Source organism: Procambarus clarkii, chromosome 37, assembly GCF_040958095.1.
Source record: "Procambarus clarkii isolate CNS0578487 chromosome 37, FALCON_Pclarkii_2.0, whole genome shotgun sequence".
Classification (NCBI taxonomy): Eukaryota; Metazoa; Arthropoda; class Malacostraca; order Decapoda; family Cambaridae; genus Procambarus; species Procambarus clarkii.
Genome location: NC_091186.1, coordinates 20198377 through 20225856, shown reverse-complemented (window position 1 = coordinate 20225856; position 27480 = coordinate 20198377). Strand labels below are relative to the sequence as shown.

The 27480-nt window shown below is 40.2% G+C and overlaps 1 protein-coding gene across 2 annotated transcripts in view; it reads right to left on the bottom strand.

Annotated features, from left to right (window-relative positions):
* Positions 1-7955: 7955 nt before the first annotated feature.
* The window catches only part of Bcat (Branched chain amino acid transaminase), an 84777-nt gene continuing 65252 nt past the window's right edge, over positions 7956-27480 (bottom strand). For both annotated transcript variants that reach the window (XM_069337234.1, XM_069337235.1), the window contains exons 7-8: positions 26632-26786; positions 7956-17154 (exon numbers count right to left, since the gene is read on the bottom strand). In XM_069337234.1, the coding sequence (XP_069193335.1) occupies positions 16966-17154; positions 26632-26786 (344 nt within the window). In that variant the 3' untranslated portion in view covers positions 7956-16965. The remainder of the gene's footprint in view (positions 17155-26631; positions 26787-27480) is intronic.

Below are 27480 nucleotides of genomic sequence, written 5' to 3'. Positions count from 1 at the left end.
TACAATCTTGGGCCTCTAATAATGCAACATTGAATAATCAAATAGCAAGAGATTACCCTGAATATCACGTACCAGAATCACAAAAGGTGTTAGGTATGGATTGGGATTTAATCTCGGACACAATATCGATCAAATCCGTGCCAGTAAATTACAACATCACTACAAAAAGGGATTTGCTTTCACAAGTTAGCAAAGTATTCGACCCACTGGGTCTACTAAATCCTTTGACAATCAAGTGGCGTTTATTGGTGCAAGAAGCATGGAAGGCTAAGGTTGGTTGGGATGATCCACTACCAATCCAGTTACAAAAAGCTTGGATGGAAGTGGCTCAAGAACAAACTTTAGTTGAAAAGATAATCTTTCCGAGACACATAGTCGAGGAAAATGAAGAAGTATCACTACATGTATTCGCAGACTCGTCAGCCAAAGCTTTTGGAGCTTGTGCTTACTTAGTGACTTCTAATCAATCATATCTTATCACCTCTAAGGCCAGAGTCGCTCCATTAAAAAAGAGGACTTTGCCTCAGATGGAACTAACAGCACTGCTAACTGGAACACGCTTAGCAGTGCATATCAAACAAGTCTTGTCTACCATGAACATCAAAGATGTCATTATATGGTCTGACAATGAAGCTGTCTTACAATGGGTACGAAACGACAACTGTCCAACTCCATATGTAAAAAATCGCGTCTCGGAAATTAAAGAAATTTCCGCAGGCTTTCAATTGTTGCATGTACCAACAAAGGATAATCCAGCTGATCTCTTATCAAGAGGTATGACATTTAAACAGTTTGCAAAGGCAGATATTTGGTTTCATGGGCCTCGATGGTTAGTGAATGGTAGTTGGCCTGAACAAAAGCCACACGTCATTACGACACAAACCATAACTACCACCAGGCAGCAAGCTCAAATATCAGTCTTGGATTGTACTCGTTACTCCTCGCTCATCAAATTAATCAATGTAACACAGAACGTGTTTCATTATCTCAGGAAAAAAGGTATAAAATACACTTTTCCTGATGCACTTATCTATTGGGTAAGACAAGCCCAGAGAGAAACTTATGGGAATAACTATGAAAATCTTCCGCATAAGTTAAAACACAATCTCGGTCTGTGGATAGACCAAGAAAATCACAACATTCTGCGTTGTGGAGGGAGACTTAAACACGCAGATATTAATCTAGATACCGTGCATCCATGGCTTTTACCAAAAAATCATTGGATCACAAGGTTGATTGTGTTGCATACACATCAACAAATCATCAAACATGGAGGAGTGTTAGACACACTCACACAAATCAGACAGCAGTACTGGATTCCTCAGGGAAGACAGTCAGTCAAATCAATCTTGAAGAATTGCATGATATGCCGAAGGTACGATGCAAGAACTTGCTCTTATCCAGGGCCACCACCCCTACCAAAGGAACGAGTGGTCCATCTACAACCTTTCGAAACGACAGGAGTAGATTATACAGGAGCAATATATCTAACAGGGACTGCAGATAAGCAACCTATCAAGGCATACATCTGTCTGTTCACCTGTGCTACCACCAGGGCAGTACATCTAGAGGTAACACCCGATATGACTGCTCAATCATTTATTCAAGCTTTCCGCAGATTCGCAGCACGCCGATCATGCCCTAAGCTGATGATTTCAGATAACGGAGCAAACTTGGTAGCTGGAGAAGCATGTCTACGGGAAATCTGTTCCCATCCTGCAGTTACTTCCACACTGGAACAGCGTCATTGCAGATGGAAATTTATCCCTCCGAGAGCCCCATGGCACGGAGGATTTTATGAACGGTTAATAGGAACTGTAAAAAGATCCTTGAGAAAATCTCTACACCGTCAGAAAATCAATCTTCAAGAACTCCAGACAGTAATCACGGAAATAGAATCAAGGGTGAATAACCGGCCGTTGACTTACTTGTCTGAGGATCCTACTCAACATGAGCCATTAAGTCCTGCCCACCTAATGTATGGAAGACTTCTGACTCCAGTACCATCTCTAGTGGATGATGAGATCAGAGATCCCTCATATGTGGGTCAGAGCGAGTTGGTTCAGGGGTATAAGCATCTGTCCAGCATAATCCAAAAATGGAATGATGTTTGGACAAAAGAATATCTTACATCTCTACGAGAACATCACTATGGGGCCAATGTCCCACATAATATATCTAATCTCCAACCTGGCGATATTGTCTTGGTAGACAGTGATGGCCCTAGGGCTGACTGGCCATTAGGTAAAGTTGTCTCAGTCCATCCAGATAGTCAGGGGATTTTGAGAATAGTCAAAATCCTGTCTAAAGGAACAACTTCCCTGAAGACATTGGACAAACTCATCCACATGGAATCAGTGAGCCAGCTGCAGTTAGATCCTGAGAGACCTCAAGACACTCTAACTCCACAAGACCCACAGACTCCTAACAGACACAATCGTCCACAACGGACAGCAGCACAAAAGTGCAAGCAAAATTTGCACTTGTATTATCAATCCAATGGAGAGTAAATAAATACATATGGTTACTATTGTCCTAAGTATTGGACTCTGTGCCAGTTCTCTCCCTCTGGAAGATGTGGGATGTGGGAACCGACCTGTGAGATTTATATTTATTTAATTTATATGAATTTATATTTACGTTAATTTATATACTTCGATAGCAATTTGTATAATGATAAGTGGACTGTATTTCTGCAATAATCTCATAATCTCACAAATCGATCCTCTACACATTAGGGGGGGGTTATTAAATTAATATATATATGCAGCCAATCAAACTACAGAAATAACTACATACATTAAAGAGGTTCCTTATCTTATAGTACAGCAGGTTAGTCCACCAGGTATAACTAGGGTGTAGACACCAAATTATCCTCTTTGAGGTAGCTTCCATATCACCCAGTAACTGGTGCACAAATCTTGCATCCTCGTCTTGACCTGTCAAAAGTGCGCTAGCTGTGAAGCCAGATACCTATATATGACAAGTATATCAGAGAAAACAGTACATGGAACATGAAGACCTGGCTTAATTACCTTTAGTTTGAGGCTTCCATGTGATCTAACCGGATCACCCTATATAATGACATTAATGGCCACTAATGATAAATAATGGGTTTCGGAAAGAACACTTAACTTGATTTGTTGACAGCGTGTTGACAGATGGTACACCTTTGGTATCCATAACACTACGTCCAAGTAAAATTAACAGGAGCCGAATTTGCTCCCGTGTGAGCCTCTGGTCTCGTATAACAATGGCTGCCCTCCTTCCCCACTGACGCCTGGCCTACTTTGTCCAGATTTCAGAAAGTGATAGAAGGGTCACATTTACTCTACTTTAATATTGATAATTAAGTTAATTTATATAAGATGTTTTATGATGGTAAAGTCCAAAGACTAATGTATTTAAGAATAATTCCCAGCAAAATAGCTGGTGAATTATAATAGTATGTGGTGAGGATATCCCGTTTTCTATAGACGGTAATTCCACTACAAGTTACGTTTTCTATGGGTAACTTGTTTATACAATACAGCTATTATCTGTATGATTATTAAATGGTGTCGGATTTTCCGACATGGGAAATTTTTACCCACCATATCTAATAATCATCTAAGAAATGTATAATTACTATATCATTTCTATATCATATCAAAATCATATCAAAATCGTATCTAAATCGTATCAAAATCATATTAGAATCATTATAGATTCATTATATAGCTTGATCCTGGATGACAATGGCACCATGAACACGTACGCAACAGGGGCCCTTTTGATGCCTACGTGACTTTGTACATGATTTCTCAAGGATCCAGAAGCTTCTAGAAGGATTTGTTAATTAAAAAACTATTGGAACATTGATTCAACATCCGGTAGGATTAAAAATCGAATCCTTAATAAGAATCAGTGGTACTTTCAAATACTACTTATAATCTTTAAATCTTATATCTAATTATATTATAATCACATCTTATCTTAATCATAAGTCTAGACTGTAAAAATAATCAATCCATATTCATTGAAGGCTACCGTGCTCAGAGAGCATGGCAGGGCGATGGGGGCAGTGAAGCGCCCACCAACAAAGCCCGAGGCACTCCGCGTTTGTTTACAAATGAGTGAACAAGTGACTGATCCTTAGCGAACATTACCAGCTCAAGGACACCTTATCTAATATTTTTTATCGCCAGTGAATACTCTCTAGAACTGGGGGAGTACCTGGACAATATCTACAAGGAAAATCCTAGAACATTCACATAAAATAGAGTGTATAGTGGAGATCAGTGACACGGTTTCCTCCACCTTCATTCATAAACTTTTATCTCGAATCATTCTTCTGCAACTGCAGGATAATCCCGTAGCAACGCTACCAGATCATCATACAGCAACGCTGTAGCAAAATATCGTGCCTAAACTCAACAAGAGAGAGTTAATCAGTCTGGCAAACTTGTCAGACAGGCACCCCGACTGGCAGAGAAGTATATTGAAGGTTATTTGGTATATGATTGGCCAATTGTATGCTTGTGTAGCTTTAATATCCTATAAATCTGTCTGTTGGTTAAAAAGCGAGGCTAAGCCTCACATATCAGTAAGTTTATTAAAATTGTAGTGTAGCTGTGAATCTTATCCAAGCACTGAACCTCATGAGTGTCCATTCTGTCAGAAAAGAATTCAGCCTCAATAAGTAAAAACCTCACAAGTGTCCACAGTGTTGGAAGAGATTCAGTCAAGCTAACTGTATAAATTGAATATGTCTGCATATATATTTGAATATATAAATTAAGTTATCAATTGCTTGCTTAGTTAATTTTTAAGTTATCATATAAGTTCATTTAATTGAATATAATTTCTAGTACTTACTTAATAGTATTAAGACTACATTTAAGGTCATTTATTATACTTTTACAATTTAATTTGTTGTTTATAGTATAAGTACATATTGGCTGTTAAGTTATGGTGCTAGGTTAGACTATGTATGTTTAAATCCCTGATTTAAACAGAGCCAGTGTTCAGTCAGATAACTGAATTTATCAAATCTTATCCTTGTATAAAATACAAGCTGATGTGAGATCCCTGTCTACAGGTGGATTGGAACTTCTATCAACATAGTCATTCACCCCACCTGTCCCTTACAGCCCACAGTTTGTCATTAGGAAAAGAGGATCTAGGATTTACAACCCTAGCTAGAGATTTTAGTTGAATTAATTTGCAGACAGTAAATTTTTAATTTAGTTCAGTACAAGTCCCTGGTAGTCTCCTCTTATATCAATCCCAGCAGGTTTTTCCCACAATTGCTATGTGGAAGGGAGACCTGCCCCCAAATCATTAAAGATCCAGGCATGAGGGAGTGCAAAGTGGAGAGGTATATTGGCAGCCCGTCCTTATGTGGCAACTGTCAACGGTGGGATCACAGGACGCTGTTGTTGCTGGTGGCCTGCAGGTCGTCATGGCCACCACAACTTGGTTGATCAGGCACACGCTACAAGGTTGTCTAGTCGGAGCCCTTGTATGGCGGGCGCGCTCCTACTGGGCACTTCTCGCACCTCTTCTCTCCCTTTATTTACATTCTCGTATGTTAGCTTCCATTGATAAGTCGAATAATGTCAAATATTCTGGCGAATTTAGCTGATTTTAATGTGTTTTTTTAGTTTTAGTGAATGAAGATTATGCACATTTGAGAGAGGACAGTTTTGAGAATGTAATTAGCTCGTTTAAAGTTCAAATTACATTTGAGAAGGATCCTATCCAATGGGAACACTATCAAAGAGCAACGCCAATTCAACATGAATTAATGTTGATGATGATTCAACGTGGAGGCAGCACCACTCATTGATGATTGTGCCCACTGGGGAGTAGTACGTGTCAAACCCCCCCCCCCCCACCCCTGCCTCTCACGTGGCTAACAAGCCCCAGGCCGTCGTTGCACGACGGCCTCCTTATGCAACTAGGGGGGGGGGATTATGCAGGTTTTCCTGGTGCAGTAGATGCAGTCTCCGTGGTGTAGTGGTAAGACACTCGCCTGGCGTTCCGCGAGCGCTATGTCATGGGTTCGTATCCTGGCTGGGGAGGATTTACTGGGCACAATTCCTTAACTGTAGCCTCTGGTTAACTCAACAGTAAAATGTGTACTTGGATGAAAAAACGATTCTTCGCGGCAGGGATCGTATTCCAGGGACCATAGGATTAAGGACTTGCCCGAAACGCTACGCGTACTAGTGGCTGTACAAGAATGTAACAACTCTTGTATATATCTCAAAAAAAAAAAAAAAAAATAAAAAAAAAAAAATAAAAAATAATAAAAAAAAAATAAAAAAAAAAAAAAAATAAATAAAATAAATAGGTCCACTTTTGGCCTTTTGTACTGTTGTTGCAACATTGCGCGTCGGAATGTTGTCCCCAAGGTCAGCTATACCATAAAATACGGTCCCCCTCCATCTGGGGTGTGTGCGGTCGGAGGCTTCAATCAACACAACCCATCATAATCAAGTGGATCATAAAGCGCTAGTCAAACTAATATAAGTTAACCTTCCTTCCTGCTTATAATTAATGTAAACTCCCTAAACTCCTTCCACTAATCTCTTGTGGCCACACTGAAGCTCTTCTAATTGAGAATAAACTTAAGCAACAGCTCCACACACACGTGCGGGCACGCCAGGCTGCCCTCCGCCACACACACGCCTCGCTGGGGGGCGCCACACACACTCAGCCTTTCAGCGGGTGTCACTATTTATTACGCCTATATAACCAATTAGTTTGTATTAACATAAATTAGAGTATGTACAGGTGGGCTTGTGTAGACACACGGTGACGTGCTCTGGTGTGTGTGTGTTGGGGGTGGGGTTGTATGTGCTCATACTAAGGTTTATATTTCGTCTTCCTCTGCTCTTGAGAAATGTTTAGAAACTATGCATTAACCTAATAGTAGGAGTATTGTGCGTCCAAGGTGAGATACTGCGACTCTTTGTGTGATTCTGAAAGCCGGACCTGTGTGTGGAGGGCTTCCAGTGCCTGCAAACTAGTAGTAGGGATGGCGGCGTACAGGGGATATTTTGTGTCTGGGAAAAGGGGCCGATATTACCCAGGGTCGTATGTGCCCCTTTTTATTTTCAGGGAAAGGGGCCGATATTACCCAGGGTTTTCAGGCGAATTTGGACAGTCACAGATTTTGAATTAAGTAATTCTTATGAGAAAAGTAATTTCTGAGATTTTAGAAGTTTGTTAAGCGTTCTTATGAGGAAAATAAGTAGGAAAATCTTATAGAAATTTTTTAGAAAAAGGGCCGATATTACCCAGGAGTTTCAGGTAAACTCTACGGTCATATTTTACCAGTTTTCAAAACCGCGGATTTTTCAAAAGACCATTTTCTGAGAATATGTTCATTTTAAGAGTTCTTATGAGGAAAATAATTTCATAGAAGTTTGTTAACAGTTTTTATGGGGAAAATTCAAATTTTTCAGAGTTCAGTTTTAAAAAAATATTTCAGAGTTTCAAATAATCATAGAAGTTTATATGTTTATGACCAAATTTGTAAAAAGACCATTTTCAGAGAATATTGTCTTAGACGTTTTGTTAAGAAAAACAGCCATCTTAGCCATGACATTTAGTTTTATATGTATTTAAGAGAGAAAATTAGTTTAAGCTCAAATTCTTCAGAGTCCACTTTGTTAGCAAAATTAGTCAGAGACAGTTTAAAGCTCAAATTTGGCCTTGGCCTTGGGGTCGTGGGGTCGAAATCCAATAATCTGTGCATTAACTGAACACAAACTAAAAATATGTATTTATCGTTAAATGTACATGCCCACAGTTCTTCAGAAGACTCCAAATATAAAAGGTGCTCACTGACACACTTTCCCACAGTACAATCAAAAAGCATTGACTTCAGTTAGTTATGTTATGAAGCAGGCGAGAGATAAACGTGAAGCAAACAACTAAAGGAATGATTATGTAAACACCAGATATGCAATACTGTATTAAAATAGCCTTTTTTTTATTAAAGAAAAGTAAGTACAATACTGTATACATAATAAAAGTCTTACACTAGAAAATGCTACAAAAATGTTTATTTCATCAATACAGTACAGGTATACCCCTGTTTAGTGCGGCAGTTGCATTGCTGGACACAAAAGCACAAACTGAATCACCACTATACAGGATCATTATACCATAGGAGATGTTGTATGGCATTATAATTTATTACCTATGACCAACATATTAAACGTTCATTGTGAAACCGGAACAATAATGAAGCCGATAAATGATTATATAAATATGTACTGTACTTGTACGCTCATAGTCTAGGCATAGCAAACACTACACCCTAAAAATGCACAAATGTTAATTTATGAACAAGAGAGAGACATGGTTGGCAACACCACCGCTGTCCAGTTCTTCTTGTCTGCCTTTCATAGGAAGGGTCAGAGGGTGGACACATGGACGAAGTATGAGTGTGGTGGGAGAGTGGGTGTGTTAGAGTTAGGTGGCGTGGGTGGTGGAGTTAGGTGGTGTGGGTGGTGGAGTTAGGTGGCGTGGGTGGTGGAGTTAGGTGGCGTGGGTGGTGGAGTTAGGTGGCGTGAGTGGTGGAGTTAGGTGGTGTGGGTGGTGGAGTTAGGTGGCGTGGGTGGTGGAGTTAGGTGGCGTGAGTGGTGGAGTTAGGTGGCGTGGGTGGTGGAGTTAGGTGGCGCGGGTGGTGGAGTTAGGTGGCGCGGGTGGTGGAGTTAGGTGGCGTGGGTGGTGGAGTTAGGTGGCGTGGGTGGAGGAGTTAGGTGGCACGGGTGGTGGAGTTAGGTGGCGTGGGTGGTGGAGTTAGGTGGCGTGAGTGGTGGGAGTATCTCACTATATTCAGCACTCAGCAGAGTCCCTCAGATGCTCATTGAGCCACCTGGCCACAGTACTAAGCTACAGAAGCTGCAGGAAGAAGTAGACAAACACGGCACCAATTCCAGCAGAAGATGCAGTGACGGGGGCAGTGTAGAGGGACTGTATATCACTATCATAACCCAGTGACAGGCTGCTTAATGGAGAAACCAAGACAATGCCTAGCGCTTGAGCCAGCCTAGAGAACACAAGACGCACGTCAAGTTGAGGAATCTCCAGCAAATGCTCACAATCTCGATGGAGCAGCCAATGCCTCCCAATGATCAAATGAAAATGGGAGGCAAGTCATCATATGGCTGAAATGAGAAGTTTGGTCCTGGTGTCTCAAATCATACCCAACACTGGTGGCATTGCGAGTGATTTCAATAACAAAGCTGCAACAATCCAGCACTTGCGTTGTTGTATCCTTAGTCGAAAGTCAGAGACAACGACAAAGTCAACTCGGCAAATTGTTGAGGCAGGCTAGTACTTGGGAAGACTAGCTGCAGCTCCCATAAAATGACATTAGAAGGCCTAATGAATGTTCTGGTTACTAGGTTGAGCCCAAAGTGGCAGCTGTGCTCGACCTGAAACTTCAGTCAATCCAGTTCACCCTATACCAAACACTTGAAGGATTGGTATACCTATTGGTATACCAGAGGTCCAGGGCAACAAACTAAGACTGGCTCAAAACCGCCTGAAGAACTACATACATGGTGGTCATTCAAAGAGAATGACAAAGAATGTGAGCATTAATCCCCAATAAGGAATGGCAAAGGCAAACAGGGACTGAATAAAATTTAAAAAATAAACCAAGCCACATTACACCCTCAAACAAAACCTTAAAGAACACACACTTGTCACAGAGGGGAACAAGGTATATGAAAAAGGAAGAGACAAAAGTCCTTGGAGAACAATGGCTTGGACTCGGGAAGCATTCGAGGTGCTTTGGCTGTGTGTGTGCAATTAACCAAGTGCAGTTACAGGATGAGAGCTACGCTCGTGGTGTCCCGTCTTCCCAGCACTGTCATATAACGCTTTGAAACTACTGACTGTCTTGGCCTCCACCACCTTCTCACCTAACTTGTTCCAACCGTCTACCACTCTGTTTGCGAAAGTGAATTTTCTTATTTCTTCGGCATCTGTGTTTAGCTAATTTAAATCTATGACTTCTTGTTCTTAAAGTTCCAGGTCTCAGGAAATCTTCCCTATCGATTTTATCAATACCTGTTACTCTTTTGTATGTAGTGATCCATATCATGTGTGCGCACGCACGCGCACACACACACACACACTTATAGATCATTAGATATGCCAAAACTAGAAGACAGAAGAAAAAGAGGTGATATGATCACTACATACAAAATAGTAACAGGAATTGATAAAATCGATAGGGAAGATTTCCTGAGACCTGGAACTTTAAGAACAAGAGGTCATAGATTTAAACTAGCTAAACACAGATGCCGAAGAAATAAGAAAATTCACTTTCGCAAACAGAGTGGTAGACGGTTGGAACAAGTTAGGTGAGAAGGTGGTGGAGGCCAAGACAGTCAGTAGTTTCAAAGCGTTATATGACAGTGCTGGGAAGACGGGACACCACGAGCGTAGCTCTCATCCTGTAACTACACTTAGGTAACTACACTTAGGTAATTACACACACACACACTAGGGGCCTCGTAGCCTGGTGGATAGCGCGCAGTACTTGTAATTCTGTGGCGGGTTCGATTCCCACATGAGGCAGAGACAAATGGGCAAAGTTTCTTTCACCCTGAATGCCCCTGTTACCTAGCAGTAAACAGGTACCTGGGAGTTAGTCAGCTGTCACGGGCCGCTTCCTAGGGTGTGTGTGTGTGTGGTGTGGAGAGAGAGAGAAAAGAAAAAAAAAAGGTGGTAGTAAACAGTTGATTGACAGGTGCGAGGCGGGCTGAAAGAGCAAAGCTCAACCCCGCAAACACAACTAGGTAAATACTATGGAAATGAAGTGCAAACACACACTAATCAATGAAAATGACCCACTATTTTGAAAACGTGGAAACGTATATTGTGTATTTCGAATCCAACCCGAGATCCTCTTTGCCAGTGTGTGTGAATAACAGCTGTAGCTGCTTTCATTGTGTTAGTCAGGTGTCCTGGAGAGGATGTACGCATTTAGGTAATAAATTTTACATAATAACTCACCAAATTTGGTAACAACTGCCCTGAGGAGATACTATATTAAAATTTGGATAATTGTTTATGAAAGTACAGTATACTCTTATTTTTCTTTTGAAGCCATCGTTGGGATAAATTATACAAGAGTTAACCCTCAATTTTGTGATCGGTCTCACATGTTTATATAAAGCCGAGCTTCCTTGGCCAAATCTAACAGACCTCTTGTGTTCAGTGATGCTGGTTTTCAGATCCCTGCCTGTTTGGCCATAATAAACTTGTTACAATAATTTTAAGTTATCTTATAGACTCTGGCACCCTCTGCTTTAACATTCTTCCTTTAAAAAGTTTACTAATTCAATTCAGACTTTATTTGGGTAGCTGAAAATTAAATTTGGTTTTCCCATTTTACTTAACCACTTGACTGCGCCAACCAAGTATTCTCGGTTGGTGGGAAACTGCGCCAACCAAGAAAACTCCGATTTTTTTGTACCCATTCTTAATGTGTGCGAAGTTGGTTGTGCATGAATTGGACTCTTAGGACCTCTAGTGAGAGGCAGCCATCTTGGAAAAAAATCTCAGAATGCCCTAGGGCTGCTGGCTGGGTTAGTACTGAGTGAGCAACCATGGGTGGCACACGCACCTCTGGCTCCCAAACACCTGTCCGACGCGGTGTTGAAAGATAACGCTCTGTCGGTGAAATTCAAACCTTATTGTTTGAAGAACATAGGGGTGATAATATTGGTGAAGCTAGGCGCAATGAGGACCTAACATAAAGGTCGGATGCAAGTAATACAGCACCTATGAGGACGGTACAGAAAGTGTATCCAATTGTAGCTCCGAGAGCCATCCTTATCCACCTATGCTATCTCCAATTTATTTAGATGATGCATAGATGAATCGTTTTCTGCGTTCAGTGATGATGCATCTGATACAAGTAGCATAGATGAACAGTGTTAGCAGCTTCCATGATGGTGTTTTCCATAGATATTTTCAAGAATAGCCGAATCTTTTCTTGACTGACGGGCACTCTTTGAGGCTGGCTGAATCTCTTCCTGTGTGGGACCTTACAAAGCGATCTATTCAAGACTACCTTACAAACTGATCTTTTCCTGTAATCTTTTCAAGACTACCTTTGCTTTACAAGCTTGGCTACATACCACCTACAAGTACTAATGCCAAGGGTGTACATGAGTGCGCTATTTGCAAGCACACAGAACGAAGAAACAGGAAGCAAAAATCTATCTGTACCTGGTGCAACGGGAGCGAAGTCGCGCTGTGCACCATGGACTAATTCATTGATTATTACTTACTTCCGAAGTACTGAGTGTGTAATAGTGTGTTACTGTGTAAATAGTGTGTGAAACTGTACATATTGTAATTTTAGTGAATTTTTAACAAGTAATATTGCGACAGAAAACATTTATTGTGGACACGTTACTGACACATGTATCACAGTTCCATGGAATATTATGAACGTTCTACTGTATACATATTGTAAAGGACACAAATATGCATCATACGATAAAAAACAAATAAAGCTGCATTGGAAATACATAGAACAAATAATTGAAAATATATTTGTGGCAACACCCGGTGCTTAAATGGCCCACGCGACCGTGTCTGGGGCGAGTCACGCACGGGTGACCAGGCCCTGATGACGTCACAACGCACCTTGTCCACGTCCCCGCAACCAAAGTAAGTGGAATTTGGTATTTATTTTTACATAGACATGTTCAGGGTAGGGAATTTATCATTTTACGAAGAAAAAAGAATTTTTTGGGAACACTATTTCATGCGCACAGGGCGAGTTTCACAAACTCGGCGCAGCACAGTGGTTAAGCCTAAGATAGCAGTTATCATTCGTTGATTCATGGGATACTGCAGTTATTGTCATATGATGATTGAAACAATTGTGTGGATTTTACATGTACAGTACAGTACTGTATGATGCAAATATGGACATAATAGCTATGTGAACATAATGAGGTTTACCTTGATCTATGAAAAATATCCTGCTACCTTTCACGTTATGTGTACTAGGTGAATGTGGTTATCATAAATATTACTTGGGGGGAATGCGGTCATCCTCATATGACGATTTAAACCATTACTGTCTGGGTTTTACATGCATGATGCAAATATGGATATAATAGCTATCTGTGGATTTAATGGACTTTGCCTTGACCCATGAACAAAATCCTCCTCCCATCTCATGGTTACATGTACAGTACTAGGAGAGCCAGTCATCATGCGAGTACCACATTGGTGGTTTACACCTTTCTATCAATCTACATTCTCGGCCATATGGTGCTAATTAGGCCATATTTCATCATCCAGAGCCCAACACCATTGAAAATTATGTTCATATCCTTTTCACTACTCTCTACTGATTGTAACGGAGTATACCAAGGAAACCAATCATCAATTGAGAGTTGTGTCATTGAAACAATTGTTATGTGAATCATGTGATTTATCAAGTTACTCAACACACACACTCTTGTAAATGAAGAGAAACAAGTTATAGTCAATTGGTGAAACTCCCGAGGATAACACAGGAAACATCAGTAAAGTCGGGCACCGGGTGTTGACAGGCGCCAGAAATACCCACCGTGCACCTTTTAAGAGCACCTCCACCCAGTGAAACTAAATATTCACTTAACTTTTGAATTTTTCTTACATTTTACTTACAAATTTATCATTCTATAATTTTTTTTTTTTTTTTGGTACGCATAGGCAGATACGACCATTTCTCCATAGCTGCTGTTTCAGGGTTAAGTGTTTGGTAGCATTCTCCATGTTAGAACTATATGGAATGATTAAGCTGCTCTTAGTAATTATCAAAAGAAGGCACCAAACCGGGAAGGCTATGTAGCACCCTCAAATGTGCGGAATAATCAAAGGGCGCTAAATATCACCAAGGGCTGCTCTTAGAAGTGATCTCCTGCTGCCTAGTGGTGTCAGTTTGTAAGTAATTTGTTTTCACAACTTTTAAAACTTCGACAGGAACTAATTAGGGGTGTCCTACTTTATTGAGTTATATAGTATAACTATACTATATATAGTTATACACGTACATACGAAATATACATTATACGTTTCCTCGCGTTTTCAAAAAGGTAGGGTTATTGTCTTCATGTGTACTATAAATTAAATGTGCAGACATTACTGAAATAGATTTATTAACTATTTTTTTATGTTAGAAGAAACGAATTCAAAGAAAAAACAGCAACATAACAAATCGGCACGAATTGCTAAACGAGGTTTTCCTATATTATTTTCAGTGTACAAGTAAATTTGTTTATGTTTACAATGAGAGTAATGTGCACAACTAGAATTATTTACAGTATTGCCTAACAAATTGTTGCCAAGTACAGACAGCAAGAATTCTTACTCCCTAACAGGTGTTGGCAACTCACATTCCTCATTTCACTAATTACTACTACATTTGCTCAAAATCATATTTGTACATTACAACATAATTTACTGATCATTTCTGAGTCCCGTTAATGTGCACCGGTCACCATACCTTGTGATGTTGCAACATAAACATAATTAACCTAATCTAGCATTGATTAATTTGTACATCAAGTGGCTATCAACATAAAAATGCCACAAATACTGATATAAACATGCTGTACAAGAATTATGTAGAGAATCACCACGTTGAGAGTACACCCTCTTGTGTACATTTTACATCTTGCCTGTAACAACTATATTATATCTAGCCACAGACTTGTAAATCTAGGCAAAGACTATTAGTTCTAACAAATATACAAGGAGTTGGAAGCTTGTAGAGAGAAAAAAAAATAAGTGGTCAGATATAGGTTGAAAGTGATATCACACACATGACTACTCATGTATGTGTGAGGTGAAGGTTAAGGTGAAGTCACATGTATGAGGTGAAGACTGGAGGCAAGGTCAAATGTACACACATTTAATAATTCACATCAAAGATCTTACAGAGGGAGGAGTGGGTCATGGCATCACAGAAGCAAAGTTATATGTTGTCACCACCAGATGGCAACATATGTACCAGATCATGTACTTGCAAATTTCAAGGCCGAGATACTCGGCCTTGAAGTATCATTGTCAAATGCCACAGAATACAAACACAAACTGCTTGAAGATGCTGTAGATCATATTCAAGCAGTTGTATATTTTATCCTTAACTTCTATCTATAATATCCATCAAACTGCTGGCACAAATGGATACGAGAAACACATATTGCAGAAGCTTCGGCAGAAGGATTTACAAACATTAATATGATGCCACATGCATAACTTTAAGAACTCTGGTATACTACAGACATTAAACTCGTCATCAAAAGAGAAAATGTCATTAGAAGCAAGTACCGTATTTGCCACCGTCTAAGACGCACATTTTTTTATTTTTAAATGTATAAAAAAATTGCCGTGTGTCTAATGCTGCTGTATTACGGATTTGAAACCGAATGTCGTAGGCTAGGGAGCCAAACGAGCACATTAGGTAAGTTTGCTAGACAAAAATCATTGCTAATAATAAAAAATTGAAAACAAGCCGAGTTATCGCAGTCTGTTATCACAAACTAACCAAAAATTGCTTATGATATGTTGGCAGTTATGAAGAAAGTTCACATCATCTCACCACCTTACCCAGCATACATAATCCACACTTGATATATTTCATGCATTATTTAACGATTGTCTTACCTTTAAGAAACATTTATCCATTATCTAAATGAAAAATGCTCCTAGAAATTTGAAAGGAATGTTAAACTTTCATCTGCCTGTCAGCCATTTGCAATGAGTGAATGACAACAAAACCAGAGCACTGTGATAGTGTGCCATGACCGGGTGCGCCGGCCTGGTGGCCTGTCATGGTAACACAAAACATCACCTCCAGAAATACAAGTTTCACAGCCTATATAGTAATTCTCTTGTCCAAACTATAAACAACTACACAGCTGATCATAAGAGTTGAGGTACAAAATACAATTCAAAATATCTTAAAATAATTGTATGAAGAAACATACTAATATAATTTTTTCCACAAAATATCCTTCTAAAATAGGGGTGCATTCTAGGTAAGGGAGCATCTTTTACGCCGGCAAATACAATAGAGATTTGTAGCAATTAAACATTTTCCCTCGTTACATGCAGCTCTCCCACGGTATATCTGTTAAAGACAAATGATCTTTTATGCCTTCATCAGATCTTATCACATCCTTATGGGCAAGACAATCTATAACCATTTATTCTTAAGTCTTATAAAATTCTTACAGGCAACACATTATACACAACAAAGTTTACTCTCTACTTAGTATTTCTCTATATCACTTTGTGCTTTCTTTAACCAGTTATAAAGTACATCATTTACAACCTTTCTGACTGTGCCATATGCTTCTTTCTGATACTGCCTGCAGCTACGGCTCTGTTAAGCAGAGCACATACAGTACACACATTCCTACGTGCTCAAATGGTACAGCTCAAGTGATATAAATAACTTATTTTCTACTTCATGCAGTGGATAATATAATCATGCTTGTGAATGCTATTTGCACAATAACTTCGAGTCTAAATATACTATTCCTTTTAAATCCTAACATTAAAATTTATTTCTAAATATATAGTAATCATTTTAATGTATTACCTATAATACTACATTAAATTTAACTGCAATATTGAGAGAGTTATTATATATCAATAACCACTTGCATAACAAAACTGATGTTCTCAACAAAACAAAATTTTGATTGTCAAAAACAAAATAATAAATATGTAGCATTGTATATTGTGTTTGATGGCTGTACAACAGTATCTGCAGACAAACAAGCATAACAAAATTCTTTCAGTGTGTTTCATAAAGTTTCAGAATGTTGTGGTATACTACTTGTGTAATAATTCATAATACTAACTAAAATATACCTGTAGTCAGAAATCTGCATTAAGTGTCACAACCAGTATTTTACTCAAGCTTCACTGATTTCACTCAATGAGGACAGTCCATTCACTTTGAACACGGCCATACTGTATGTCCTTGATGGCATCAAAGAGCCTTTGTGTGAGCGGGTGCTTGTGCTCCATGGTGGGAATTTTAACAACTTGGCCTTCATAGTGAATTTCTCCCACAGGTGTCACCACTGCAGCGGTTCCTGCTCCAAACATTTCTAAAAGCTGCAACAGAAAAAGCAACTTTAAAATGATTGTTTGAAGCATAGGATACATGAATGAGTTTGGGAGGTGCCCAATATGGGCCAATATGCCTACTGCAGTTACCATTATTCTTATATTCTTCTTATAAGTCTGCCATTAACTTTAAAAATGTCTCAATGGTCGATTTAAACACAATCAACTGTACACCACTTGATTGACAGTTAAGAGGCGGGACCAAAGAGCCAAAGCTCAACCCCACAAGCACAACTAGGTGAATACAACATAGTACTATACATAAATCTGGTAAGGATTTGTGGTTAAAAATTGATTTACCTCTGAACTGAACCTCCTCTGCAACAGTTCTATTATGCTTCACATAATGAGGCTTCATAGAATGTCTCAGTATAGCAGATAAAACTATTATAACATTAACTTAAAACTCTAAATTTACCCATGAAAGATGAAAAGTGATTAAATATGTATGGATTGGTGCAAAAGTAGTTTGTAGTCTCAATTTAAAATAGTAACAATATTATTCATAAAGAATGAAGCACTGAATGAAATGAAACACTGAAGTGGAGGTATAACATGTTGTGATATAATCTACCCAAGACTGTCTTTAGATGATAGTTGTTCCTAACCTTTGCCCTCCATATTTGTAATTACCTAAGTGTAATTACCTAAATTGTTTGTATTTGTTCATACCTGCAGGTGTTAAATATACAAACATAGGTAGGTAAGGTATAAATGAGTATTTGCATAGCATTAATGAGGAAATGGTGTAGTGACGAGGAACCAGGACCAGATGTATCGCCTCTTGGACGAGAGGTGGGGAATCCCGGATGAGTAATGTCTTGTGCCACCCGACCTCCTAATAGTGTCTTTTATTTTCATGCAGACTTTACCTGCATGAAAATACCAGAAATTGTTTTGCTAGAAAATGGTAGTGGTTTATATAATTGACTTACTCTCCTGTTTTGTGTTTTGGGTCCTCTGGTGGGTTAGGATAATGGCACATTAATACGACAGTTTCGTGATGTTGGGAAACCACAGAACGGGCTGGCTTGTGAACTCCACATGTGCAAGCACAACCAGTGTGGAACAATCATCGTTGTTCAAGATGATGATGTCACACTGCAAAAATGAAGGTGAACCGAGACAGTTCAGGGACTTCACTCTTGAGATCTAATCGAGAAACAAGTTCTGTCCCTGTCATCCAGTCATTGTTGACCAGATCTCAGCAATTAGAAGTTTATGTGCGGGACTGATTCAGTCACGGCTGAGATCCAACAAGACTGAGGCCCAGCAACCTCATTTGCAAACGAATTCGCTGGGATTAGGGCAAAAGATTGCCGAGGGCATGGCAAATCGCGGTGACCACAAGATTGACCCACTTAGTCATCATAGTCAAGTGGACGACATTTCTTCAAGAGCCAGACACCCAAGAAGAGTGCTGAGCTGGTGCACAAGAGGTGTCAACGTGGTATGAGATTCCTCCTTTAAGTCATCTCACAGAAGAATGGGCGAGACGGAGGTTCGAAGTGAAGAGACTCGAACGAATCGCCTATTGCCGAGTGTGTGCTACTATCAACCAGCAGACATGTGCAGGAGCCATGCACACTGAAGCTACTGTATGGTCTACATGTACCAAAGGTAAGGACCAGTAGTATCTTTAACCCCTAAGCTGCTCTGGACTATTTGGCCTTCAACATCCACAGGTGGAAAAAAAAAAAAGTATTGAAATGAAATGCCATTTTCTAGGCGAGACCCGGAGGCTCCCCGGAGCTTTCCAGGCTGATATGCTAATGTCAGACTTTGGCACCAGTCATGTGTATGGAGTTCAGTGGGCCTACCGGGGACCACGAGCCAGTACCTGGCCCCCACAGATGAGGCAAGGGGAGCAATGGCCTATAGAAACCCCTGTGTGGTTGGAAGCATTCTATGTCTGCCATCGACAGGGTCAGGCACCCAGAAAGGTAAGCGTCCCAAAACAAGCCCCTATTCTGGTGAAAATTGCTACCAAAAGCCGAACAAGTGGATAGAACTCCAAAAGAAACAAGCAAATGAGCATGACATCACACGTTGCCTCCGGGTCTCGCCCAGAAAAATGGCATTTCATTACATTCAATGCTGGTTTTCTGGGAGGAGCCCCGTCAGCTTCCCCCGGGGCCAACTACCCAACAGAGGAAATTAGAGGGACATACCCGGGAGGTGGACTCTGCTCACCACTCAACTTGAAGTCGAGACAACTGGCTGCCACCGCCAACCCAAAGCGACACAGGTCCAACTAGGCCCAGGAACGTACACGAGGTACCACAAGCCAGGACCCTGTTCGACCGCCAAAAACTCCACGCCCGAATGTCAGCCCAGGACATGTTGCCAAAAGATGGCAGCAAGAGCAGCAAATGTACGAACATCATGGACACAGGGGTAGGCCTCAGGCTGGCTAGCCCAAAGAAGCCTGCGGACGACCTGGGAGACCTGCACCCGGGAACAGGTTAGAAGGAAAACCGGATCAGCCCAAAGCCCGTCCCCTGACACAGAAGCCGTGGCGCGCAAATAACGGCGGAGGGCCACAACCGGACACAAAACATGATGCACCCCCAGCCTGAACAAACAAGCATCACAACAACCTAAGGACCTCTCCGGAAAGCAGCAGTCTCATTCCTTACCAGAAAGGAAGGAGACGGCTGCAGAAGAACAAAGCTATCGTCACGACCGAAGGAGCAGAAACCCCTGCGCAGGAGAGCATGAAGCTCACCGACCCGACCCCCAGAGGCCAATGCCAACAGAAAAAAGAGCCATCGAGAACCAATCCTGAACCGAAATGGCCACAACAAACCGAGGAGAAAAGAGAGCACACTGTCCAATGACCAGGACGGGTCAGGCAGCGCATGAGCAGGCCAGAGGTGAAACAATGCATGACAGCTTGCGAAACAGCGCAGACATTACAGCAAGACCGACAGCAAGCTGAAGTGGCTCCACCAGCACCGTACAATACGAGGCAACAGTATGTGGCAAGATGATGGCCCCCAGCCACCATATGGGAAGGACAAGCCGACACCAACAAACACAGCCACCTAAGAAGGGACAGAAAGAAAAGGAAGGACAGAAAAAAAAAAAAAACACTGCCACTTAGTGCCATGTCTTTGCACCTTTTCCAGTTTGTTGATATGCTTCTTAACACTTTCGCGCTCTCCGCAAAGGTCACTCAGCCAACCGAATGTGCGCGCTGCGTTTTTATCGCTTAAGCGTAAAAACAAAAATGTGTATACTCTTTTTACTCTTCTGACCTTAGTTCTCATGCTACGTATTTCATTTTGGTACCAACGTGTTCGCAATAAAATTCTCTAGAAGAACATCAGTAAAAAAAGTCACGAAACGTATAGGGATACCAGCACCAAATAAATAACTACGAAGATGACTCGCCGTGAGCGCCCATCAGCAACAATGTTTTTACTCTTGGGATTGTAATCACCTCCACACTTGTTCTACAGCGTTAATTTTGGTATCAATGGACTCGCAATGAAATTCCCAACACGGTGATATGAATATAAGCGTAGAATAATGATGCGGCTCGCCTGCAAGAGTGTGCGAAGAGGTGAAATTGTTACCCGGTATCGGTGACGGGACGACGCACGGCGCATTGAAAGTTTATACTTATTTCACTCTCATGACAATAATTTTCTATGTACGTCATTCATTTTTGTGTCAATGTGTTCACAATAGAATGTTCTATGTGCCCATAGGTAACAAATATCAACAAAGCGTAAGTTAGAATAGCGCCAAATATAAAACAACGCTGGAACATATCAGTGAGCGTCAAACACACACGAAATGTTTTTACTTTTGTTATGTTTGTCAAGTTTATACTTGTTGCACACAGTTATTTTTGGTTGTATATTGATCGGAATAAAATTCCCTAAACAGACATATGCATATAATACATGATATGGGGGAAGCATTACCAGTATAAACGGCTAAAGTCACCCACCTGCAACCCGTTTGGGACAAAATACCATTTGATCGAAGTTATCCACACCTTTCATGAACTTATTGTACCATGCAGCCTAGTGGTGAGAAAGAGAGCCTCATAGCGCGCAGTTTGAAACAAACCCAAAGTAAATCGGATAAAAATTGAATTTTATACAAATATTTCAAAAGAGGACTCAACTTTATGTCCACTATGCGTTTGCGTTAGACGAAACGGGACGCGCCGATGCGTCCGGATAGCGCGAAAGTGTTAAGATATGAGCACCATACAACCACCGCATATTCCAACTTTGGTCTTACAAAGGTTGTGAACATTTTCTTTAGTATTTCACCATCCATATATTTAAAAGCAATTCTGAAGTTAAAGAGTGTAGCATAGGCTCCTCGCACAATGTTCTTTATGTGGCCCTCAGGTGACAGTTTTTTATCTAGAACCACCCCTAGATCCCTTTTTTTCTCAGAATTCTTTAATATTTCTCACATAATTTATAGGTTGTGTGGGTGTCTATGTTCTCCAATTCCACATTCCATAACATGATATTTATTTGCATTAAATTTCATTTGTAAAGTGTTGCTCCATATACTTATTTTGCCCAGGTCTTCTTGAAGGGCATGACAATCATCTATCTTGAGATTATCTTGAGATGATTTCGGGGCTTTAGTGTCCCCGCGGCCCGGTCTTCGACCAGGCCTCCACCCCCAGGAAGCAGCCCATGACAGCTGACTAACACCCAGGTACCTATTTACTGCTAGGTAACAGGCTCTAGGTAACAGGCCTAGGTAATCTAGGTTTCTTATCTTCCCTATTATCATAGCATCATCAGCAAACGTGTTCATATAATTCTGTATTCCATCTGGTAGATCTTTTATGTAGACAATGAACATTACCGGTGCAAGAACTGAACCCTCTGGTGCTCCACTTGTGACATTCCTCCAATCCGATACATTGCCTCCGATTACGGCCCTCATTTTCCTACCAGTTAGGAAATTTTTCATCCATGTTAGATGCTTACCTGTCACCCCTCCAATATGTTCTAGTTTCCAGAACAACCTCTTATGTGGAACTCTGTCAAAAGCCTTTTATAGGTCCAGATAGATGCAGTCATCCCAACCATCTCTTTCCTGTAAAATCTCTGTGGCTCTATCATAGAAACAGTAAATTTGTTACACAGGATCTTCCAGATCGAAAATCATACTGTCTGTCTGATATTATATCGTTTTTCTCCAGGTATTCTACCCATTTAATTATAATTATTTTTTCAAAGTTTTGACAATTACACTTGTCAATGATACAGGTCTACAATTGAGGGGGTCTTCCCTGCTGCCACTTTTGTAGATTGGAACGATGTTAGCCTTTTTCCACACATCAGCTACAACTCTGTTACACAGGGATGACTGAAAAATCAGTTTAAGTGGAATGCTGAGCTTAGGTGCACATTCTCTCAGAAACCATGGTGAAACTCCATCTGGACCAACTGCTTTTTTCTTTCTTAGCTCCTTGAGCATTTTTTCTACTTCGTCTCTAGACACCTCTGTGCTCTATGATGTTCTCTGGAATTCTTAGTGTTTGGTTCCCTGAAGATTTCATTTTGTACAAACACACTTTGGAACTTTCCATTTAATGTTTCACACATTTCTTTTTCATTTTCCATGAATCTATTTCCCATTTTCAACCTCTGAATATTATCCTTTACCTGCAATTTGTTGTTTATGAATTTATAGAATAGACCTGGTTCTGTTTTACATTTGTCCACAATCCTTTTTTTCAAAATTTCTTTCTGCCTCTCTCCTCACTTACGTGTAGATGTTTCTCGCATCTTTGTATCGCTGGTATGTTTGGGGGTTTGGCCTCTTCCTATATTGATTCCATTTTGTGTCTTTTGATCTCTGGCCCTCTCGCAATTTCTGTCGAACCAGTCTTGTTTCCTAGTTCTGCATCTCTGCTTTGATATAAATTTTTTTGTGCCTTTATCATATATTTCACAAAACTTGACATGCATCTCATTTACTTCCCTGCCTAGCAACAAGTCTGTCCAATTATACTCACAAAAAATTTTTCTAAGTTTGCCATAGTGTCCTCTCCTGAAGTCAGGTTTTTCAACTGCTTCAACCTCCTTATTTTCTTCCAGATTATAACGCATTGCATACATTATTCCCTAAAAGACATGGTCACTTTTACCCAAGGAAGGAAGGTACTGAATGTCAAATCTCTTTTTATACTTCCTGGTAAATATCAAATCTAGCATGGAGGGAACATCCCCTTCCCTCATCTTTTTAGCTTGTTTAACATGTTGATACAAGAATGTTTCTAGGATGAGGTCTACAGATCCAATAATCCCCTGTTCTAGCTTCATATGCTTCCCGGTTATCTTGAGGTTATCTTGAGATGATTTTGGCGCTTTAGTGTTCCTGCAGCCCATTCATCGACCAGGCCTCCACCCCCAGGAAGCAGCCCGTGACAGCTGACTAACTCCCAGGTACTTATTTACTGCTAGGTAACAGGGGCATCAGAGTGAAAGAAACTCTGCCCATTGTTTCTCGCCAGCACCCGGGATCGAACCCGGGACCACAGGATCACGTGTCCAATGTTTTGTACACGGCGCCGCCGACTCCGGTCTATGGATTTCAAGTTGAAGTTGCTGACTATCAACAGTCATGATCTATCTTTATCTGCTCTTGCTATAATCTCTCTCATTATTGTTATAAGACCTTCTCGTTTACTATCTAGCTCCTCCTTTGTCCATGTGTTGCTTTGCGGTGGACTATATGCATTTATGATCATTAGTCTAGCATCCTCATGGCAGATTTCTAGTGCTATTACGCCAGCACAGCAACGCCACCACCTTTCCTAATTTTTCTGTCCCGTCTCCAAATTGAGTAGCCCCTTGGGAATATGACCTAATTTAAAATAACATCTTCAAGTTTTGTCTCCATGAGTGCAACATTGTCTGGTATGTCTAGCTGTATTACATCACATAACTCCAGTATCTACGATCTCACTCCATATATGTTGGTGTATACTATTTTCAGGAACATGTTTCCCCCTCTCCTTATTCTTCACTACCCCTCTCACATGCAATTTTGTTGGTTTGCCTTTATGTACCATTTTACAGGCCTGGCTACCCCTATCACTTTGTAGAAAACAGAATTGATTTCTTCTTTGTTTCTGCTCTCATTTAGACGCTTTGCCTCTACGAGGTTTAGTTTCAGCTTCTCTGTCTTCTCTTGAAAGATCTCGTCTTAATGACCACACTTTCCCATCCTCATCACTTTGTAATTTTATAGCATTCCTTAGTACTTCTTCCATCCATCTGGCACTGTTTAGAGTGATCCTCAAAGGTCGATCTTTCCCTTTTACATATCTGCCTATTCTCCTGTAGTCGCACACATTCTCTATGGTAGCAAGACCTTCCACGAGGCCAATAATTTTATCTATTACTTTCGCTTCTTCTACAGCTCTTTCTGACCAAGATGTTATATCCTTTTCTTTGCAACCAAAAATTATCAGGGACTTACTCTGATCAACTGGGTTTTGCACCAACTTCGGGTTAGATGTCAATTCTTTTCTCACTTCCAGCCTAATGTTTGTTTTATCTTGGTTGCTGCAGTGTTTGGTTTCCTTTACTGCTTCTTCAATTTTTTCCTTCTCCTTGGCCACTTGTGCATAAGTGAGCTGCATATCTTTCTTGCACTGTTCTATTCCCTATGTAACTTCCTCCATCTGTGCTGACAAAAGCTGTTTCTCCTGTTGAATTTCCTTACCTAACCTATTGTAGTCATTATGTTTAAAATTGCTTTAACTTCTTACAAAGCTATTTTTTATAGTTTATTTTCTTCTTCCACGGCTTTGCAATTTGTTTCCAATTGATTCTTATCCTTGCGCAAGTCTTTCACTAAACCTTCAAGACATACAACTTTGCTACACAAATGGTCATTACTTTCATTTGGCTTTCAATAGTAGTTTCAACAAGAATAGGAGTGTTTTGGGATGTTTACCTTTCTGGATGCCTGACCCGGTCGATGGCAGACATAGAATGCTCCATAACCACATGTGCATTTCTATAGGCCATTGCTCCTCGTGCCTCTCTGAGGGGGCCAGGTTCTGGCTTGTGGTCCCCGGTAGGCCTAGAACTCAATTCACATTGATGCAGAAGTCTCATACTGTATATCCATAACAGCCTGGATTGCTCCGGGGAGCTTCCAGGTCTCACCCAGAAAATGGCTTTTTATTACATTCAACGCTGGTTTTTTATTGTGTGGCGAGGACTCTCTGTCTTAAGAGTGTTAAGAGGGGGATCTCGTCACTACGTGCAGGGAATAAGGGAACTTTTACCTTACATTTGGGAAAGCGTCCCCGATAGGGAGCAACCTCAACCGTACACAAACATTCCAAATGCCATGTTATGGAATGTGGAATAGGAGAACATAGACCTCATACAACCTATATATTATGTGAGAAATCTTTAAAGAATTCTGATAAAGAAAGAGATCTAGGGGTGGTTCTAGATAGAAAACTATCACCTGAGGACCACATAAAGAATATTGTGCGAGGAGCCTATGGCACACTTTCTAACTTCAGAATTGCTTTTAAATACATGGATGGCGATATACTAAAGAAATTGTTCACGACTTTTGTTAGGCCAAAGCTAGAATATGCAGCGGTTGTGTGGTGCCCATATCTTAAGAAGCACATCAACAAACTGGAAAAGGTGCAAAGACATGCTACTAAGTGGCTCCCAGAACTGAAGGGCAAGAGCTACGAGGAGAGGTTAAGAGGCATTAAATGCCAAAACTAGAAGACAGAAGAAAAAGAAGTGATATGATCACTACATACAAAATAGTAACAGGAATTGATAAAATCGATAGGGAAGATTTCCTGAGACCTGGAACTTTAAGAACAAGAGGTCATAGATTTAAACTAGCTAAACACAGATGCAGAAGAAATATAAGAAAATTCACTTTCGCAAACAGAGTGGTAGACGGTTGGAACAAGTTAGGGGAGAAGGTGGTGGAGGCCAAGACCGTCAGTAGTTTCAAAGCATTATATGACAAAAAGTGCTGGGAAGACGGGATACCACGAGCGTAGCTCTCATCCTGTAACTACACTTAGGTAATTACACTTGGGTAATTACACAGCCTCAGGATGGTACTAGGCCTCCAAGATTTGTGCTGACCTACTCAAAGCTAGGATCAGAATCTAGCTCTTTAAAAGAATAAAAAGGATCTTGGATATTAGAAGTAAGGCCAAAACTGAAGAAACCAACCAGTTAGATAAAATAAAACCAGGAGGTCAGGCTTAGCCCAAGGTGCCAGTGCCTAAGCTCTGTGGAGCCTCTCAAGGTGCCCCTAAAATAACAATATTTCCATACAAATCAGATTCACATTTCGACTTAAATATTTTTAGAGTTAAATGTTTTAATATTTACAATAGCACATCACAAACTTGCCAATTATATTTCTACTGAATCAAATCTTATCGGTGATAAATGGAATTTTTTAACATACCTTTCCATCACTTTCTGCCTGAATGATTTCACTCATTGTTATATCCCGCTCAGACACTGTAAACTCATTCCACTGTCGTGTCAGTGACAAAATAGAATCTCTAGTCACACCAGGAAGAATCAAGCCATCAAGGGGTGGTGTCACAAGTTCTTTCTCTGGAAAATAATTTAGAATAAACTCAATATTTTGTCATTATCCTATTACACTGCATTCATTAATCCTTTGGCAACCAAGCATTTTAGTTCACTTTTAGAAACGAGTTAATTTGTTCATTCCATTTCAACAAGATTGCAATGTATATTCAGTTATGCTCAAAGTAGGAAAACAATCGCCCAATATGTGGGTGTCATTCTGGAACACACATGCATAAGTAACAAATTAACACAAGCACGATAGAAATAAATTGTACACAATGTGTATGTACAATTTTAATAAAATTACCTTTTTATTTAACTATTAATTGAACATATATAATAAAGATTCAGACATTGTAGAGGGTGACAACTAAGACAGCTTCTCAGGATCAGCATATCAATAATTTTTTTGTACCTATTGTACAGTACAGAAGTTACTGTACTATATTTTTTGTATTAACTATGTTGTACTATGATTAATTACAAAATAATACACTGTAGCTGTATATATACAGTATATATTATGTTATATATATTTTTTTTGAGATATATACAAGAGTTGTTACATTCTTGTAGAGCCACTAGTACGCGTAGCGTTTCGGGCAGGTCCCTGGAATACGATCCCCGCCGCGAAGAATCGTTTTTTCATCCAAGTACACATTTTACTGTTGCGTTAAACAGAGGCTACAGTTAAGGAATTGCGCCCAGTAAATCC